Raw genomic sequence first — 17545 nt, 5'->3', positions numbered from 1 at the left:
GTCCTAACTTGTGTCGATGTTGTTTTACACAAAAAGTACAGCTTCTGTGATTTCAATCAATCCACGCTGCATCTGTGTGCACAGTCAACGAGTCAACCTTAATAAATTAAGATTTATAGTTTTAATTATCCTTAATGCAGTCGTTAATACCTGGACATGGTAGACGACTGTGCTGAAATGTGACGATGTGTCATTATGGAGAAATAAGGGCCATATAAGTCATGATAGGAGGCATAATTTGAGGAATATATTCACCTAACATCAAGCGAAACTTTCTTTTTTTTTCGCGTTCATATACATTGAATGCAAAAAATACATACATGCACATACATACATAACTACGTATATATAGAGATATAATATACACTACCGTTCAAAAGTTTGGGGTCACAAAATTGTTTGGGTGACCCCAAACCTTTGAACGGTAGTGCAAATATTATTATAATCAAATATTATAAATTATATTTTATATTTGTATAAGATTATATATAATCTATGAACATAAGTATACATATATATTATACATTTTTTTACACAGATTATATACATAATCTATAAATAATGATATAATATTATCAAGAAAAACATTTTTAACAATTTGATCAGGCTGGTAAGAAAGTGATTTATTGGATTAGATCATCATCAGATGACAATACGAAAACTATAAAACTTCTTAATAGGTGCACTGAGTCTCAATTCACCCACAAAACCATGTACAAAACCACTACATGTCCAAAACTAGGATACGGCTCAATAACATGATGGTCAAAAACAATGTCCTTACTAGTGCGGGCTTTGTCCTAAGGGCTTTGTCCTCACTTGTAGAATATATATCAGTGAAATCACTACTGAAAATTCTCATTTGTCCAAGTTTGGGAGTTTTTCTCATTCATGTAGGCTTCATGTTTCAATGATGGTAGAGGAACCTGAAGGCCAACTTGTGATTGTGTTATTTCAAAAGGCTAAATTGTAGTTGTTTTACATTACTAGTGACATCGTGAAATTGTACTAGCATACTGAAATGTAATAGGTTACTATAGTGCAGGATATAAACACGTCATATTAACAGCTTTCAATTTAAAAGAAAACTTTGGAAAATGCGCTGGTCACTTGGTCAACAAACAACTGTACATATCCCGTTTGCGTTTCAAGTCAAAAGAAATTGACATTGACAATTCGACATATATTTTAGGTTGCTTGCTAAAGTGTGACATTTTCAGGTCTCCATTGCATCCAAAGCGTTTCTGACATTTGAATTGTCTTGTACTTGGCAAAGTTCTGTGGTTTCTTCCAGCAGCGAAAGGTCAAGTTGAAGCAAAGGGACCCTCCAGTACTGAAAAGAATTGTAAGTGCAATCTTCAGAATCGATGTCTGTCTGGAAAACAAAATCGAGGAAAAAGGTGACAAGCACGCACTTGTTCAGTGCGTAATATAAAACAATGGGCAAAGGGTGACATCTAGTGGCAGTCGCTAACCAGGCAACGCCAGCTAATCGATTTTTATTGTACACCTATGTATATTTCTTCCCTATTTTAATTTTACATTTTCAGTTGACTTACTTTAGTGGAAACCTCAGAAGCGATAGTCCCCGATTCCACATATTCTTCTCGGCGTCGTTTGCTGGCCGTAGCGGAGTCGAGAGATTCATTATAGCGTCCGCATGTCTGTGCATGTGACATACTAATACTTTCCTTGGGCGCGTCAGGGGTTGTCGCCGTGAGATCCAGAGGCGCTTCTTCCTGTGGCACATCTGGAATTTCTACGCTACGTCTCCTCTTTTTGCAGTGATCATTCAATAAATCTATTGTGCTCGATGGGCTCACGCCTCCGTACACAGCCATGCTCCCGAGCTGCAGGTCAGCAACACGGCAAGAAGACAGGAATTTTCTCTTAATGGGTAACTGGGAAATCAAAGTGTCGTCGGTAAGCCTCTTTGCCATCAAAGAGCAAATCACAAGATTGCAAAAATGCGCAATATTTTACAGGAGATACTTTCTGACAAAAACTCACCACAGGCTTTATCTGCGGAAGTAACTCGTTGCGGCGCAGTTGTAACTGACCAATCAGAGTTTGGCCCCGCCTTAGGGGACGGGTGTGTGTGTGTGGGGGGGATAAACACGTCTTTTCTGGTTACGCTTCTTGAGGTGCGTATTTTAGGCCGCCATATTGGAACGGTATGCATTTATTATTTGGCATGATTCGGGAGCAATTGAAATAAAGAATTTCAAAGAAAAACAGGATCCCCAAATCAGTCAAACAATGCAGAAATTTCAACCTGTGTTTAAATTTGACAATATTTTGCATATCTGAAACCGCATTGTTCAACATCCTGACTGATAGGCCTTTTAACAAGGTTAGGTTAAATCTTAACCCTATACTATTGTGTTCCAAGTGTCAGCCATTTTTATGCACTCCAGCATCATCTGTTTTTGTGAGCAATTATTTTACAAAGGTGGAGAAGCTGTGAGGTTTAAAAAAAAAAAAAGAAAACCACAGCTTAATTCAGAAATGTAGAAAAAAAATAATGCGCCTTATTTGTGTATTCCCCATACCACATAATGGCCAGCTACACAAGCACATCCAAACTATGACATGTTTCCGCAGCACTCTCCAACAGCTATCACAATACACAAATTCATCAGCTTTATTTATAAAAATATATTTTATTTGTAGAAATGTGATATTCAGTCTGTTTGTGTATATTAAGATTTCAAAGCAAAGATGTTTCAAATACACTGCAGCCTCGATTTTCTCCAGGAGAGGTCACTAACCAAAGCTTGAAGAATTGAACTGAACCCAGTTTCCAAGCGATTCAACAGAGTAGTCCAGTGTCATTTCCATCCCAAGCTGGCTTCCACTTAATGTTCAAAATGAGTAGTTAATTCTGAACACTGCCACATCCCCCATTGATAAGAGCACGTGCGAAAATCTGAAATTATTTAGCTTGATTTTTTTTTTTTATACACTGTATCACAAAAAACTGTCATTTGAACAAGAGTGTAGTCTATGTCTACATTGCCTGTTAATGCAATGTCCAAATCACAAATTGTCTTAAATATGAAATCATCCTTAGTTTCTGCTAAGTGTCTCCCCCTCCTGAGTTGATTACATTTTTGGCATCTTAGAAACACAATGTAACAAAAAGATAATTGGGGTCAGTTTCCATCCTTCCTCGGTCATTCTTTTCTTTTCAAGTGAATCAAAGTTTACCGTCCTTGGCTAAAAAAATTCCACTCACGTATGAGACTTTGAGTTATCTTGTCGTGGCGATTTGGCAGCTGGCGGTGAATTCCGTGGATCATCCTCTGCCTGACAGTTAGAGTACAGATTTTCCGGTTTCCGTGCCACAAAGAGGACGCAGTCGTAAATGTATCGCAACATGGAACGCTCGTTCTCTGTGTAGGTGGTATGTAGAGACTCATTCTCCACCTGTAGGACAGCAGGTGTTATTTCAAACAGCAAACTGATTTCAGTCTACAAACACAAAATAGAGAAGGGAATACAAATTGCCTTAAAAAAAAAAAAAAAGAACAACCCACAAGGCTATTCAAGCTTTATATAAGCAGGTGAAAGGAAACATTCTGAAGATAAAAAAAAACATGGATGAGACTGGCTTTATATTTTTTACCTAAAATATTTTATTTAGTGGTCGACATTACAATGTCTGTGTTAAACATTCTTGAGCCTCAAAAGTGAATTGCTCTTAAAAAGGATTTTTTTTAAATTACTATGCCCTAATATCATATAAAAATTAAATTTATGAAAAAAGTAAATACTATCATTTGTTGTGGAAATTTATGGGAAAACAATATTGCTCTAAAAAAACATTATTGTGATTTTGTGATTGTTATTGTATAAAACCTTTGTGTTTACCACTATGTGGAAGCCTAATTTCACCATAGCTGCCCTGATGTCTTCATAGCTGAGTTCCACTGAGAGCTCACTGGCCATGTTCTCAAAATGGTACAACAGCGGACCTGAAGGGAACAATGACATTAAACTATGTCATTTCTCCCAGAAAAAAAAATATGGAGCCTCAACCTCTCTAAAATATTTCCAGAAAAAAAACACACAAATGATATCTGACTACTACATTTTGGAAAATCTTCTTAATCATGTTTTCGTCAACTGCATTGTAATTTCTAATTCATAGACAGAATACAGAATACAAGCATATAATGATTTTCTGAAATGCAGCTAAACACCTACTCATTGGGATTTTAGCCTTGTACAAACTAAAAAGTATTAAAATGGAATCGAAACTATGAATGCCTGCATATAAATTCAACAAAGTAACACACTTTTTTTTTATGATCATTGTTAGATGGGGACTGTGATGGGGACTCACCCAGATTGATCCACACTCCTCCGGGTTTAAGAATCTTCCAGATGGTTTCCACATACTGTATGACGTTATGAGCCGTGTCGATAAAAAAACACGTCGCCACACAGTCCCAAGAATCTAACAGATGCATGCCATTTATTAAATACATAATGTCTGAATTAGTAGAATAGTGCAGTACTAGTATCTAGTAGAATAGTCATTCATCACATTAACAATGTATAGAGTGTATTCCTGATTAGTTTAATTTTATCCTCATTGGGAAAAAAAAATAGCGTTTTTATTTTAAAAAGAAGGACATTTCTAACCGACCACAAACCTTTGAACAGTAGTGTATGTAGCGTTTTTTTCTTACAATGCTGCATTTGTGATCTGCTGTGGCTTGCACAAATCTCCAGTTTTGTCTCATCTGTCCAAAGGACATTCTCACGGAAACTTTTCATGATGCATGCTGGCAAAATGCAGTCTCGTCAGTAACGATTGTAGGGTTTTCCTTCTTTAACAAAGGGTACCAACAACTTTTTCGAGTGTGCATCTGTTAAACAGCACAGACATTTTTTCGCCTCACATAGTGAGACATACCTTCCCTAATAAGGTTTTAGTTTACTGACCTGCATCGGAATAGACTTCCAGGAAGTCCCCTGCTACCATGGAGAAGTCTGAATCTTGCGGTAAACTCTGCGGATTGACATCGGGAAATCTGATAAGCCGTGTCTGGTCGGAAGACTTCTTATTGTTGCTAAACTGGTGAATCCAGGGGTACAGTGTCAGACAATTCACGTTTTCACACCTGAGTGAAACAGAAAAACATATCTTTACAGGAAAGTAATCATCATATAATGGAGGATTCATGTTTGTGCACAATGTACCTATTAAGAACAAAGTTGGAAGCGAAAAGCATAAAGAAGCTCCATTCATTGCCCTGGCAAATGTAGCCCAAACGAGCAATTTCCCAGGCTAGACGACCAAGTCCAGCCCCCGGGACCAGCACGCTGACCTTAGATACATCACTGACAGGATAAAACACACATATCACATGTAAAAGACTCACGAGTTTACAAGACCACAACTGATGATGCATCATCATGTCAACACACATTTACGTTGTGTGCGATACAAATCTGAGCAAAATACTCTTAGTATCCTTCAGCTTGAGTGTATGGTGTATCCTTCCTACTATAGATCACTTGGGAAGTGTCGTTGGATCTCCTGGATGATGGGTTGATAACAGGAGTCCCGCTCCCCCTGACCCGCCTCGCTCCAGTCTCGGACAAACTGCTTTATGGTAGACTTGAGTTTGTCCATGTCAAATGTTGAGGATGGGCACACCTTCCTCTGATCCTCCTGAATAAAGAACAAAAATATATCCATCCACCAGTCTCTGCTAGACAGAGGCTCATGCAAGCTGAAGCAAAACGTGGATAGATCACCAGTCAAACGCACTGCTCACACATACAAGTAACCATTAAGGCCTATCAGGAAGCCTCCAACTAAATTAGTATACTACGTCATTTTGGACAATCGAACCAAGCCATCGTAGACAAAGGTCCCACACAAGTACAAAAGAGGCATATAAGCAAAACCTCATGACTCACCCGTTCCCCATACTCAATGTTCTCAAACATGTGAATGCTGTGCTCGACAATGGCCTGTAGGACTTCATGGTTGTGGTCTGCACATTGACGGATGCGGACCAGGTTGGTCAGGACAGACGGCAATAAATTCTGGTGACGCTGAGGTAGACTACGAAAATGACGCTCGGCTCGATTGACATGCTCTTGTACATGAACCCTAAAGAAAATGAATAAATAGGTTAGAAATTTGGAGGTAAACACAAACGTTGTTGCTATGGTGAATCCCACGTTAATACGGTGATTTATACATCCAGGTAGTTGTGAAACATCTAAAAACGTCATATCAATTCCAATTGTCTAAAACGTTATCATTCTTTTATGGATAAGGATGGATTAAAACCTTTCAGAAAAATATTTTAAGAGTAGTAGAAGAGACACCCTGACACAAATTGAGGGATTAAAAAGCAGACAAATGCGTAAATAAGTACAGTTGGAAAATGAATGGACAAAAAGAAATTAACACTTGCTACGAAAGAACTTAAAGCTATCATTTTTTACTCTTTATATTTTGACATATAACAACACCTGTAAAACCTAAAGGCGTCGATTATCCTCCAAAAATGTTGCCTTTCTAGCTTGGCTTCTTCCTCGGGGGTTAACTTTTTTCTTTCCTTGGGAAGATATTCGCCGGTTAGCGTCGCCTGGTCTATTGTTTCCGCCATGTTTGCCTTAAATTGGGAAGCCTTCTTCTTCGTTAGTGTTATATCGGGGTTGGCACAAAACGTTTAGATGCATTACCGCCACCTACTGAGTGTTTTCCAGGCATGCATACTAATTTCCCTAAATAATAACGCTAGTCTTGTCTTGTCAAGAGCAACTATTAATACGACATAGTTTTGTGTGTCACTAAACGTATTTTGACGCTGATTTTTCTAAATTAAAACAATCTATTCACTAGTTATAACTATGACGTTTCAGGAAATAAAATCCCCCTCTTGCTGAACTTGTAAATATATCACTATACGTATTACATATTATTATTATTGATTATATTAATTGTAGTAGTAGTAAAAAAGAATCTAGAAAAGTTTACTTGCATCTCTGATTAATAAAAGGAAGAGAAAATGTAATTGGGAAGAAATACTTGAAGCTTATTATTCTTGGTATATTAATTTATGTATGTTCATTCTGCAGGCCTCCATCATGAGTTACATTGTCAATAAAGACTTTGAAAAAAGAAATATACATGCCGTACCACCACTCATAGATGCAAACCACTCATCACCAAAAAGAATCTGAAGGCCAGATTGGAATTTGCAAAGTACAGAGATTAGCTACAAAAGCTTTTTAACAAAGTGTTATGAACAATTAAAAGCAAGAAAAACCTTTACCAAAGTGATGGAAAGGCAAATGTATGGCAAAACAACAAGTCAATAAATCTATTTATGATCTGAAACACACAAGTTAATCTGTGAGGCTTGGTGTAGGTGATGTCATACCTTGGGTTTGCTTCTTTGACAAGCTCACTAGATTTTAATGATGAAGTAACTCATGATGGTAGAAGCAGAATGAATTACAAAGTCTGCAAAACCATTTTGTCTAGCAATTTACAAAAGAAATGCATCCAAGCGGATGGATGGCAAGATTTTACTTAACAAGAAAAGTAAAATAACGATCTCAAAGACTGCAATATTATTTTATTATTATGGTGACAATAATGAGGATAAACCAACTGCTGTTGATCAAATGGTGGGATTGATTATCTTGCCCAAGAAGAGAATGTCATCTGTGGTGTTTTCAGTGACAAGAAGCATGAATGGACGATTGAACTTCAGCACAGGGACGTGTTGGAAGGACATCAAAGTGATCTCAACGCCTGTGGCGGCTGCAGCGGTGGCTCCAGTCTCGTCAATATCAAGGGTGGCTTGGTGCACAGCCTGAAATGAAATAGGCGGCGTGAGATGAAGCGTTGACGGAAAGAAGAGTCGAAAAAGTTGACCGCATCCTTACGTCGGAGACCAAAATATTCTTCCCCTCCAAAATGCCACTCAAATCTGCTCGATTATCAAACATGTGAGTCATTCCCATTTCAATCAGCACTTCCTTCAGAGCGTAGTCAGTCTTAATAGAGAGCTTTGGAATATATACATCATACATCCTAAAAGAAACAGGCAAGCATAGAGTGATTAAAATGATCACACCAGGAGCAATCTAGCAAGGTCCTCCATCAAAAATGTGAACAAACCAACCTCTCTTTCATCCACTTTGACCATTTGGTGACATGTTCTGGGCCTATTTCCTTTTCTAGTGCTTCCATGCTATCAGGCAGCAGAAGGAGCATGGAGTAAGAGCTGTTGAAGGGAAGGCGCAAGATCGTCGTGTTAATTGCCAGGTCATGATAGACATCAAAACGATCCTCCTTGTTCATCATCTGGACAGCAACCTGGAAAAAGATTCAGAGTGAAGTTGGAGATCTTCATTCGGGCATCGGTATTCTTTTTTTCAAGATGTAGCTTCAAACCTTGGTATTCTCATCAACGGTAAACTCGTCTTCTTTTGTGAGTTTGGCATCAAAAGGACTGTTCCACATTCCTGTATGATAAGAATGAACAGAAATGAGTCATTTGACAGAGAACACCACGTTTTATGTCAGATCTCGAAAAAGACACAAACTTCAGCAGTAATTGTTATCCTCAAGTACCTTTGAAGTAGATGTAGCTTATGAGATACATGATGGTGCCGGCATCCAGTTTCTTCACCAACTTATCGATCTTCCCATGTGTCTTATCCGCTACATATTTATTGATCGTGTCAGCACTTTCTGTTGTTTGCTGGAAGTTAACATTCGACACATCTGTATAAAAGGATTCTTTCAAATCTTTCAGGAACTCGGGTTTTGGCTGGATGGTGTTATCCAGGAACACAGCAGTCCCTTCATTGATGTCTGATGAATTCTCTTGCCTTTTGAGGATCATACTAAAGGCTCGGTTTATATCATTCTGTGTAACTTGGGAACTGTTGTAACCAAGACCACTCAAAAGCTGTTGGAGGGTTTCCTCCCGGGCTCCGACAGACAAGGCAGCAAAGGCAACGGACACACTACTTGGTGAGTAAAAGATGTTCTTGTCCTGGTTCTTAGAATGAGCCGCCAACTGCCTGTACAGCCGGAAGGCAAACTCTTTGTTTCCCGTGCTCACGTGTGAGAGGCTGCCATCAGTGTGTCCTTCATGGTGGTGGCCTCTTCCCAGACAGACCACTGCTGATAAGATCCAGACACCCAGGGCTGCATGCATCATTGTGGACTATGACGAAAGTTCAAACATGTAGAATTGATCTTCTGATTACACCTACAATCCTTTGGACATCTCAAAGTTCAACAAGCAAAGTATATACTGTCAGACTAGTGTACAGTGTTCCCTCAAGGCAAACAGTACGCTAATGCAGAATATCCATGGCCAAAAGGTAGGTATCTTTGTACCATATTCGACCATATTTTAACTTTAACTTAAAAATATTGCATGATGGTTCGACGCGGTTTTGGAGCAAAGTAAGGATCTGGATTTCTTTAAGGTTAAGCGTAACAAATGTTTGTAGTCCGTTTCATTTTTGTTGAAAACGCCTCTTTTTAACATACTTCATTTGTCTCTGTTACTTTGGTAAAGCAGCCTGTTCAACATTGCTGAATTAAAAAAAAAACCATACTTTATTGGAATAAATTATTGATCATTTTAAATGTTATGAAAGTGGAAAAGGTAGTGTGATTTGGATATTGAGTAACTTACCATTTGCTGACTGCCTCTTTAGCCTCAAAACCCACAGTCACGCCGACAGACAGGACAGTGAGGTCTTCTTCTGTCTTTATACACCTTGAATGAGTGGGATGGGCCCACTTTCCACGTGATGTCGTCTCATGTCTCCTCCCATTTTGTGAGGAAGCGGTGGTGGCTGAGATGATCATGCAAAGCACTTTCACCTTGATTTTGAATTTGTAAACTTAACATCCAAGGACATTCAAGCAAACATTAATTTCCCTCATGCCATTTCATGCAATTCAAGGGCAAAATGTTTATTTGCATGACTTTTATTTCGATTCAATAATAAATTACATCACCAAAATGTGATCTCGACTTTCATCCCACCAATGAGGCCAATCGACTGAACTTTGGATTAGTGTCCTCTTCTATGTGCTTAGCCTCTACGACTCTCGGGGGTTCCAGTAATGTTTGCTGCTCGACTGTGACAACACAGTTTGCACAGTGTAGATAAAGACTGAAGCAGTGTATACAAAAACCTGCAAATCTAGTAAGTGCATATAGTTCTTCCTCTAAATATATACGTATGCAATAATAGAGGGGGGTGGAATTACATTTAGAGAATAAAGATCTGAAATTCACATGTATCCATCCCAAAATGGTACTTTTCACACTAAGCTTCTTAAAATGGCAAAAAGAAATCTGGAAGGCATTGCATTGTAAAATATATAAACAGTAATCCCTCATTTATAAGTGAAATCTGCATTTTGCAGTGTCAGTGGCCACAAACAATGTTTTTACAATTTGCATCATTGAAGTTATGCGCCTTAAAGTGATGTTAATGGTGCTCTTTTCTTCCTCTATAAGACCAAAATTCCCAGCTGCACACCTTCACTTATGTGTGCCAAAAAGTTGCCTATCCAGACGGATAAGTTGTCGGAGGAAACCTCGGTTAGGAATGACCCCCCTGTTCTCTTTGACGGCACATATAGCCTCCACCAGGGCGAGTCTCTGCTTCAGCATCAAGTACGCCAGGACTAAGGTGGCAGAACGGCTCACTCCTACCTGGCAATGCACCAGAACGTGACCTAAAGAAACACAATACACAAAATAAAAGTTGCTTTTAATTGCTCATTTTAATACCAGATGACTTCTTTTCATTACTCACCTCCCCTGCTAAGAGCCATGTGAATAAAATCCGCAGCTGCCTGGAAGTTGACACTCATGTCATAGGTACATGAGTCATTTGCCTCTACTCCCATATAACTTATCTTCATTCCCTGGTAGATGTTGGGACACCCTCGACGTTTACTGTGAGCTGCATTAAGGATATGAGTGATTCCATGCTTGAATAAATCATTCTTGTTCTCGGCACTGTGTCTGTGGGGATGAAAAAACACTTTAGCATGTGATTTGTTACAAAAGTAGTGGTTTATGAAGAAATGCAACATTTCATCAACCAGTCCATCGGAGTGGCTTATTTACTGAAGACATTTTAGTTTGAACTGATAAAGCATCTCCTTTCCCAAGAGTAATTCATGCCTTGGATTACTGTAATGCACTTTATTTGGAGTTAGAAAGTCCTCCATCAGGCGTCGAGTTGGCTGCTCGCCTCTTGACTGCGAACACATAACTCCTAGGATGTATGCCTAAATTGTTTTTTTTCCAAATCTCTAAATGGCCTCACCCCACCTTACCTCCCTGAGCGCCTTGACTCATGCGCACATGCTCGGTGCCTTAGGCAGCATTAAAGGTACCGAGAATTACGTAAAGGCTCAGCGGGGATCAAGCCTGTCCCGCCCTTTGGAATGACCTTCAGACAATCATTAGGCAAGCCCTGTCACTGTCCATCTCTAAAACTCATCTTAAAACACATTTGTATTCTCTGACTTTTGACTTTGACTAATTTATTGTTTTAACTGTGTTTGTTGTTGTATGACTTAATTATGCTCCACTTTGTATGCAGCGGTGGTTGTTTTAAAAGTTTTCTATAAAGGAAGTTGAGTTCATGGGAAATGTGTAGTAGACTTAATGGCCAGGTTATTGATGGAAACTCAAACAGCCCAGCTGTCACCATGAGGAATGGAACTTGAGGGGTCTAGAATTACTTGTGTACAGCTATATGATTTATTTCTTTGGATGAGTGTGGACTCAATTAAACTTAGAGAAAGTTCACAATATTCATCTTGGGTTATTTAAAAGAATATTTGGACCAGCTAGTGTTATATTTTCAGAATGAAGAAATGCAATCAAGCTACTTACTGATCACCAATGTAGAGCCTTGGCCATACTTCGTCTGCATGGCTGATGATGGCTTTGCCAGTAAACAAGAGTCTTTCCAACTCACACACAGCTAAACCAGGGGAGCTTAGGTCAATTTCCACCTTTCTGGGAGGAAGTCTGTCATTCCAGGATGAAGGAAGTTTGGATGTGAAAGGCATCTCTTTTCCAGTGCTGGATTTAAGCACTCCTCTGAGGCAACAAAAAAAGTTTTGGACAATTCCCTGAGGGTTATATCGATGTAAGTGTGCAATCAGCCGAACTTTGATAGAGTAGCACAACACTATCGTCGGGATGTCCAAGGCGTTGTGAGACTATTGCCCCCTTGTATTCATTCCTGGTCCCAACGTTTGCGGTTCTACTGTTGTGCTTTTGCATCAAAATAGCTGCCTATTTATAGACCAGACTGCTCGCTAGCAACGCAGTGGCTCCATGCAACAAGTTTACACAAATATAACACTGTTTTTTATTTTTTTTAAATATGAGAGCTTGAAAAAAAAAACTTAATTTACCTACAAAATACATGGCAATTCATTACATTAGTTTGCAAGAAAGACACATTTCTCCATGAGTTAAAAATATAAGCCTTTTTATTATTTCTCAGAATGTTCAACTGTGATAAATGCAGTTTTTTGTTTGCTTTGTTTTTTTTTACAGATTTATGTATTTATTATTTTTATAGTCAGCCATATATCTCCATTTTGTGTTGGAAACATGCATTACACCTGACATTTTACAGTTGGGCTTCATGTAACAGTACACACAAACAAAATGAATAGGTGCATAAGACAAATGATAAATTTCCCATGCAATACATTTTCTAAATATATTAATCATCTCCTGATATAGGGTATTTTGTCACCACTGCCGCAATGTTTAAGTGGGACATTTGTCTTCCACTATACTTGGAAGGATTGTGTGACATTGCAAGTATGGTGGCAACAATGATGGAACAGATTTTGACATTAAATGAGTTCTTCACAATTTGAATGGATATTTGGGAAAATGTGCTCAATGCATGAAGGTATGAGGATAGTTTCAACATATAAATTTAATTTAAACATTTGAGTTGGAAATTGCAGCATTAGCCCAAAAACAAAGAGATGACAATAATTTTCAGATTTTTTTTTTTATCGTTCCTTCTTTATGGTCCAATTACGGGTTCACAGAGGTTGCAAGAGTATTATTCATGCAGGGGAGAGCACAGCGGAAACAAAACAAAACACACTGAACTACAGTACTGTGATTGCTTTGATGACGGATATCGATGACGATGTGACCGTGCAAGAGAACTGTGACAAACACTCATGGACAGTTAAGGCAATGTGCATGTTGTGAGGAGCAAAGAACCACATTAAAACTGACACGCACACGCAGGGACAGCAGGGTGATCACTTGATTCTGAATCACTTGTTGGAGATTAGCAACAGTTTGGGAGTGGCAATGATAATTCCCTCTTCCTGTATCAGTCAGACTACCAAAAATCCAAATTCAATAACTGACTGATTTGACAGTTTCTTATGATATGTACAACAAAAACAGCTTGTTGATCTACTGCATTGGCACTGAGTCACATGTAACCAACAGCCTACTGGGTCATTGAAAAATGTATTTAGACGCTCTAGTTCAAAGATCTGGAAAAAGCCGGGAGGGTCTGAGGCCCATCAAGCTGGTTCATGACCTACTTTAGAAAGCCTTCCTTTCCAGCTGGTCAAGAATGGCCTGGATCCTTTGCACAGCCTCCTTTCGCGCTTGCCGGACATTTTCAAGTCCCAGAGTCTCTACAGAGTCCAGCTCAAGCAGCTCTTTGGTAAGAAGTTCCTCCAGGTATCTATAAGTCTTGTCTGTTTTTCTTCCCACAAATTCATCAACATCTTCCTGAAGCAGCAGCACTCTTGCCATGATTTGCTGGACACGAGCTAAACTGGGATTGTCGCTGACGAACTGAGGTCCAGCATTGCCTGGAGCTGGGGATTGGGTGGGAGCAGAGGGTGGGGGCTCACCTTGTGAGTGATTTTGATCAATTTGCCTTGCTATGTTGTAGATTTGAGGTGGTGAACTAATTTCTGCAGCTTTCCCATTGGAGCGATTTGGGGATGTGGTCGACCTGGGCTTCGGTCCCACTTGTGGGGCGCGCTGGAGCTGTTGGTCCTGGAATGAAACACGGAACTATTTTCCATTTCCGTAATGAAAGCACATCATGGCACTTGGCCTCAAATGCCAGATTTTAAAATCTACAGTGGTGGGAAATAACTTACCAACTTTGTTACTGTACTTAAGTAGATTTTTCAAGTATCTATATATTTTTTTTTTCGGATATCGTTTTTACTTTTACTACTTACACTTGAAAACAGATATTTATGATATTTTTCTTCTTTGCAGTGGCGTGCTGGGGAGGCAGCATCAAGAAGAGGGATGCCTCCCGCCTTGACTCGTTGTTGGCATAGAGCTGCCTGGTCTGACGTCTGTGGCAGAACGGGTGTTGGCCAGGCTGCTGTCCATTAAGGACAAGCCCATCCACCCACTGCACAGCACCATCTCTAAGCGGAGGAGTAGCTTCTGTGACAAGCTGCTGACACTGTCCCGCTCCACGGAAAGGCTGAGGCTCATTTCTCCCCCATGCTGTGAGACTTTTTAACTCAACACGGGGGACGGGGGCTCGACTATGGATATGATCTTGGGTTGATGTTTGTCATGTTTAATATGATTAATGTTACTTATTTACATATTACTGGTGGGTGAATGACACTTTCATAAGAATGTACTGCATATCTGTTATCCACTCTTGGGTATGGATACTGCTGAACACTGAATTTCCCCCTGGGATCAATAAAGTATCTATCTATCTATCTATCTATCTATCTATCTATCTATCTATCTATCTATCTATCTATCTATCTATCTATCTATCTATCTATCTATCTATCTATCTATCTATCTATCTATCTATCTATCTATCTATCTATCTATCTATCTATCTATCTATCTATCTATATCTATCCTGCTCCTTTGTGAGAGCAGCGTTTCAATTTTTAGGAAGCACTCACTGATTTTTTACTTACGACATAATATGACATAATGTCACGTGACTTGATTGTTGTACATATGACATAATATGACATTATGTCACGTTACATAATTAACCATCCCTTTTCTGTTCCCTTCCCACACTGTGCTGCACTGACACTGCGTTGCGCTCATCTGCACAGCACATTAGCCAGTGGCAACACATCATGACAACACCTGAATTTGACTGTCAAAATCTTTGAGAAATACATACAAGGTTACAATTGGTACCTTAAAAAACGCAAACCCCCCACTTCCCATGAGCTTAGATATAAATGATTGCTGTTCATTTGCATAAATACTACCTTGGGTTGATAAGGAGGTGGTGCACCGGTTCCAGTCCCTGGCCAAGCTGGAGGGTGTAGCGGACGTACGGGATTTCCATAATGATTCGGGGGAAGCTGTTGGCCTGGCTGCCATTGTTGCTGTGAGGGTGCGTATGTCCCAGGGTGTGCCCAAGTTTCAGCCTGGGAGTTGGAGTGCACAGACTGGCCCGTGGGATATAGCGTGTTTGGAGGCATAGCATGACCACTTTCGCTGTAGTGAGAATATGGTCCTTGAGGATATCCAGGAACCTGGGAACAGAGAGGTGACACGATGAAATAAATTCAATGAGAAGGAATGATGCAATTTCTGCGTTTAAATGTTCTTACCCCTTGACAGTGTATACCAGGATAGTGATGGTTTTGTGAATGTGGCTGACCAGCTTGCCCACTGCTTTGTTCTGCAGGACAGCTCTGACTAGGATAAGAAACTGGAGGCGTTCTCTGAGGGTCAGCACAGTAGAAAGGGTTGGATGGGTGAAACCCACTCGTTGAATATTGACCCTGGGCTGGGTTGTAGACACCATGGCCATTTGGATAACCTCCTGGAATTACCTACAAAGGGAGATTTTTTAGAATTAGAGTTATTACAGTATTGTGTAACGTAGGATTCCTATTATGTGAGCGATCCAAGGTCACATAATTTGTTAGGGGTTGCTAAATTTTTGGGCTTTCAAAACAATTGTTCTCCTAGGTAATATCCATCCATCAAATGCTTATCCTCACTAGGGTTGCAGGTAAGCTGGAAGCCTATTTCAGGTGACTTTGGGCGGTAGGCGATGTACGCCCCAAACTGTTCGCCAGGCAATCGCAGAGCAGAGATAAAGAAACAACGGATCGCACTCACACCTACAGACAATGTTGGAGTAAACAGTCGGCCTACTATGCATGTTTTTGGAATGTGGGAGGAAACCGGGGGACCCAGCGGAAACATACGCAGGTATGTGGAGAACATGCAGGGTAATTCTGATCTTTCAGTATCTTATAAGCCCAGGCGGGCTTGTATGCATGACACAATAATAAATAATAAGATAAATAATAAGATCAAGTTATGTTCAAACACTAAACTCACCTGTGGGTTATACTGAGGCTGGCCATCTGATCCAGGGGGATAGGTATTTGCATAGTGCCCCGTGGGATGAGATTGAGGGTACCAGTAGTGTGATGGATATCCTGGATACTGTGGGGTGTCCTGAGAAAGCACAACGACAAATTCTCAACATATTCCACCTTTGCTCACACACATCTATTGCAGATTCGTAGACTTGATACTGGCACCAACTCATTCATTCTATCAGGATAAACAAATGTACGCGGTACCGCGCATCTTGACCACGGAGAGATATGGTATAATGCATTCTAGTATCAACTAGTAATGTGACCCTGTCACGTAAAACTAAACGTGATGAGCAACAAACTTAGCTGGGCTAGCAAGAGAGCGCTAGCTATTACATAACAGCAGTTAGCCGATAGGTGCGTAGTTAGCATGTGCACGAGCTTTACGCTGGAGAGCTACTGTTTGCCTTAAGCAATAGCACAAAGCACCTCAAATACAACATTTATACGAAACAGATGCTTGAGTCTGACTCACCATATTTATTTCAGTAGTTTGCAAGGTTATTATCGAAGTTGTAACTCGAGGGCCAGGCAGTTATCTCTTCACTTGATTGTACGTATCAGCTGTACAGCACTCCACGGCTAGGCAAGAATAATGTTGAAGACAAATCCCGTCGCTCTATTCTAGAAAAGATCCAATTACTGATGTGGCAGACAAGGAACTTAATGAGAGCAGACGACTTGATTAAGATCGGGAAATAATTGAATGGATGACGACACGGCGAGCTCACGTCAGCTTGTTTACCCAAAACGAGGATGGCGAATCATGAGAACGAGGACCCACTCTGAAATTTGACCCAAAAGACAGTCGCGCTGTCAAAAATGAAACCATGATAACTAACGGTATATCTGTAGTATCTTATAAATAATATCTTGCCAATGCTTTATTAAAACTTAAAACAAATTATCTCCCAAATGTAAAAACGGACAAGTAATCCTTCAAGCGGTATTTACAATCTTGGTTACATGAGAATTGTTTAAAAAAAAAAAAAAAAAAATTAATAAATGCGACTTGAAACGTAGTTGTATTTTTCCCCCCAGACTCAGTTTTGTTTAAACTAAATCTGCGTCCGCGTACTCGTCATAGTTATT

At 39.7% G+C, this 17545-nt stretch overlaps 5 protein-coding genes across 6 annotated transcripts; all 5 read right to left on the bottom strand.

Annotated features, from left to right (window-relative positions):
- Window positions 1-597: 597 nt before the first annotated feature.
- On the bottom strand, window positions 598-2074 carry wu:fa19b12 (uncharacterized protein LOC560551 homolog). Its single transcript, XM_061278372.1, has 3 exons — window positions 2011-2074; window positions 1560-1901; window positions 598-1375 (listed from the first exon to the last, which is right to left on the bottom strand). Exons 2-3 carry the CDS (start codon window positions 1839-1841, stop codon window positions 1217-1219), a joined length of 441 nt encoding a protein of 146 aa, XP_061134356.1. The 5' UTR covers window positions 1842-1901; window positions 2011-2074; the 3' UTR covers window positions 598-1216.
- A 946-nt stretch (window positions 2075-3020) lies between these two features.
- Window positions 3021-6660, bottom strand: carnmt1 (carnosine N-methyltransferase 1). Of its 2 annotated transcripts, none has more exons than XM_061278870.1 (8): window positions 6502-6660; window positions 5938-6133; window positions 5520-5686; window positions 5212-5352; window positions 4954-5132; window positions 4349-4462; window positions 3874-3977; window positions 3021-3429 (listed from the first exon to the last, which is right to left on the bottom strand). In XM_061278870.1, the coding sequence occupies exons 1-8, from the start codon at window positions 6636-6638 to the stop codon at window positions 3235-3237; spliced, it is 1233 nt and encodes a 410-aa protein (XP_061134854.1). In that variant the 5' UTR covers window positions 6639-6660; the 3' UTR covers window positions 3021-3234. The 2 variants fall into 2 exon arrangements, with proteins under 2 accessions (XP_061134854.1, XP_061134855.1); XM_061278871.1 differs by having other exon boundaries at window positions 6511-6660.
- Window positions 6661-7593: 933 nt separating this feature from the next.
- On the bottom strand, window positions 7594-9778 carry LOC133154282 (alpha-1-antitrypsin-like). The gene is made up of 6 exons (XM_061278872.1): window positions 9699-9778; window positions 8618-9218; window positions 8438-8508; window positions 8166-8359; window positions 7927-8074; window positions 7594-7853 (listed from the first exon to the last, which is right to left on the bottom strand). The coding sequence occupies exons 1-6, from the start codon at window positions 9699-9701 to the stop codon at window positions 7659-7661; spliced, it is 1212 nt and encodes a 403-aa protein (XP_061134856.1). The 5' UTR covers window positions 9702-9778; the 3' UTR covers window positions 7594-7658.
- Window positions 9779-9981: 203 nt separating this feature from the next.
- Window positions 9982-12326, bottom strand: LOC133154283 (dual specificity protein phosphatase 26-like). The gene is made up of 3 exons (XM_061278873.1): window positions 11931-12326; window positions 10837-11048; window positions 9982-10756 (listed from the first exon to the last, which is right to left on the bottom strand). Exons 1-3 carry the CDS (start codon window positions 12107-12109, stop codon window positions 10560-10562), a joined length of 588 nt encoding a protein of 195 aa, XP_061134857.1. The 5' UTR covers window positions 12110-12326; the 3' UTR covers window positions 9982-10559.
- Window positions 12327-12520: 194 nt separating this feature from the next.
- Window positions 12521-17276, bottom strand: bag4 (BCL2 associated athanogene 4). The gene is made up of 5 exons (XM_061278107.1): window positions 16929-17276; window positions 16410-16529; window positions 15668-15892; window positions 15320-15589; window positions 12521-14099 (listed from the first exon to the last, which is right to left on the bottom strand). Exons 1-5 carry the CDS (start codon window positions 16929-16931, stop codon window positions 13635-13637), a joined length of 1083 nt encoding a protein of 360 aa, XP_061134091.1. The 5' UTR covers window positions 16932-17276; the 3' UTR covers window positions 12521-13634.
- Window positions 17277-17545: the final 269 nt, after the last annotated feature.

This window comes from Syngnathus typhle, linkage group LG5, assembly GCF_033458585.1.
Source record: "Syngnathus typhle isolate RoL2023-S1 ecotype Sweden linkage group LG5, RoL_Styp_1.0, whole genome shotgun sequence".
Classification (NCBI taxonomy): Eukaryota; Metazoa; Chordata; class Actinopteri; order Syngnathiformes; family Syngnathidae; genus Syngnathus; species Syngnathus typhle.
Note: the sequence above shows the minus strand (reverse complement) of the source record. Positions and strands in the feature narration are given on the sequence as shown.